Source organism: Buceros rhinoceros, unplaced genomic scaffold (assembly GCF_000710305.1).
Source record: "Buceros rhinoceros silvestris isolate BGI_N320 unplaced genomic scaffold, ASM71030v1 scaffold15723, whole genome shotgun sequence".
NCBI lineage: Eukaryota > Metazoa > Chordata > Aves > Bucerotiformes > Bucerotidae > Buceros > Buceros rhinoceros.
The window spans coordinates 2,276-3,450 of NW_010401924.1; the positions used below are offsets into that span (position 1 = coordinate 2,276).

The 1,175-nt window shown below is 66.4% G+C and overlaps 1 protein-coding gene across 1 annotated transcript in view; it reads left to right on the plus strand.

Annotated features, from left to right (window-relative positions):
• Window positions 1-32: 32 nt before the first annotated feature.
• CSF3R (colony stimulating factor 3 receptor (granulocyte)) overlaps window positions 33-1,175 on the plus strand; it is a gene marked incomplete at both ends in the record, with an annotated part of 4,242 nt that continues 3,099 nt past the window's right edge. The window contains 2 exon segments of the mRNA XM_010132461.1: window positions 33-125; window positions 404-703. Coding sequence (XP_010130763.1) covers window positions 33-125; window positions 404-703 — 393 coding nt within the window.

Consider the following 1,175-nt stretch of genomic DNA (forward strand, 5'->3'; position numbering starts at 1 on the left):
CCCCCCAGGACTGGCTGCTCTCTCCATTCCAGGTGATGCCAAAGCCACGGAGACCATGGCCAGGCGCAGTGCCGGGACATCCTTCCTGCTGCAGCTCTCCCTGCTCCTGTTCCTCTGCCCGGGTGGTGAGTGGGGCCTGTCCCGTCCCGCAGCCGTGTGCCCCGTGTGCACCCAGTGCCTGTCCCAAGCTGCGCAGGGGCTGCTGCGGGCGCTGGCAGGATGGGGCCTGGCATGTGCCAGTGGGCTTGCCCAACGCCCGGCTCTTCCTCTCCCGCAGCCGGGGGGCCCGTCTAAGGGAAGAGGCATCAGAGGCATCATACCTCCGTCCTGCCTGGGCACCAAGGAGCTGAGATGGCTTTGTCACTGCTGTGCCCTGGATGTGACACATTTCTCCTGCCTGCAGGGACCCTGAGCTGTGCCTCTGTGGCCGTGGACCCACCCGTCGTGCCCCTGGGCTCAGCCATCCCAGCGTCCTGCACCATCCAGAACCACCTCTGCCACGGCCTGGACCAGGGGAAGGTCCGGATCACCTGGAGGCTGGACAATGAGCCTGTGGTCGGGAGCCAGCACCGGGGGCCAGGGGGCACAGAGGTGTCCAATCTCACCCTGCCTCAGTTCAACCACACGCATGCCAGGCTGTGGTGCTGGGTGGAGTGGACCGGGACCAAGCAGAGCATCGGCATGGCTGAGATCAGGGCGGGCTGTAAGTCTGCTGCTGCCGCGGGTCGCTTCACAGAGGTGCAGCCTGGCTCTGGGGTTGGCACGTCTCCTCCCCGAGATATGTGAGTGCCCCCAGCGGAGTGGAACGGGACCAAGCAGCGCATCGGCATGGCTGAGATCAGGGCGGGCTGTAAGTCTGCTGCTGCCGCGGGTCGCTTCACAGAGGTGCAGCCTGGCTCTGGGGTTGGCACGTCTCCTCCCCGAGATATGTGAGTGCCCCCAGCGAGCTGGGCAAAGCCACTGGGGTGGGAGCAGCACTCAGGGCTGATGGAGGCTGTTTTGGGGCTGTGCCTAGCCACATCTCAGCATGCCGGTGCCCAGCACCTGGCCCCAGCACCAGCTGCAAGCCAGGGGAGTCTGGGGAGCGGTAGGGTGGTTGCAGGGCTCTGCGCCGCCAGGCACGGAGGGGGCTGCAGGTCCTCCACAGCCAGAACAGGCGCTTCACTCCGGGTCTT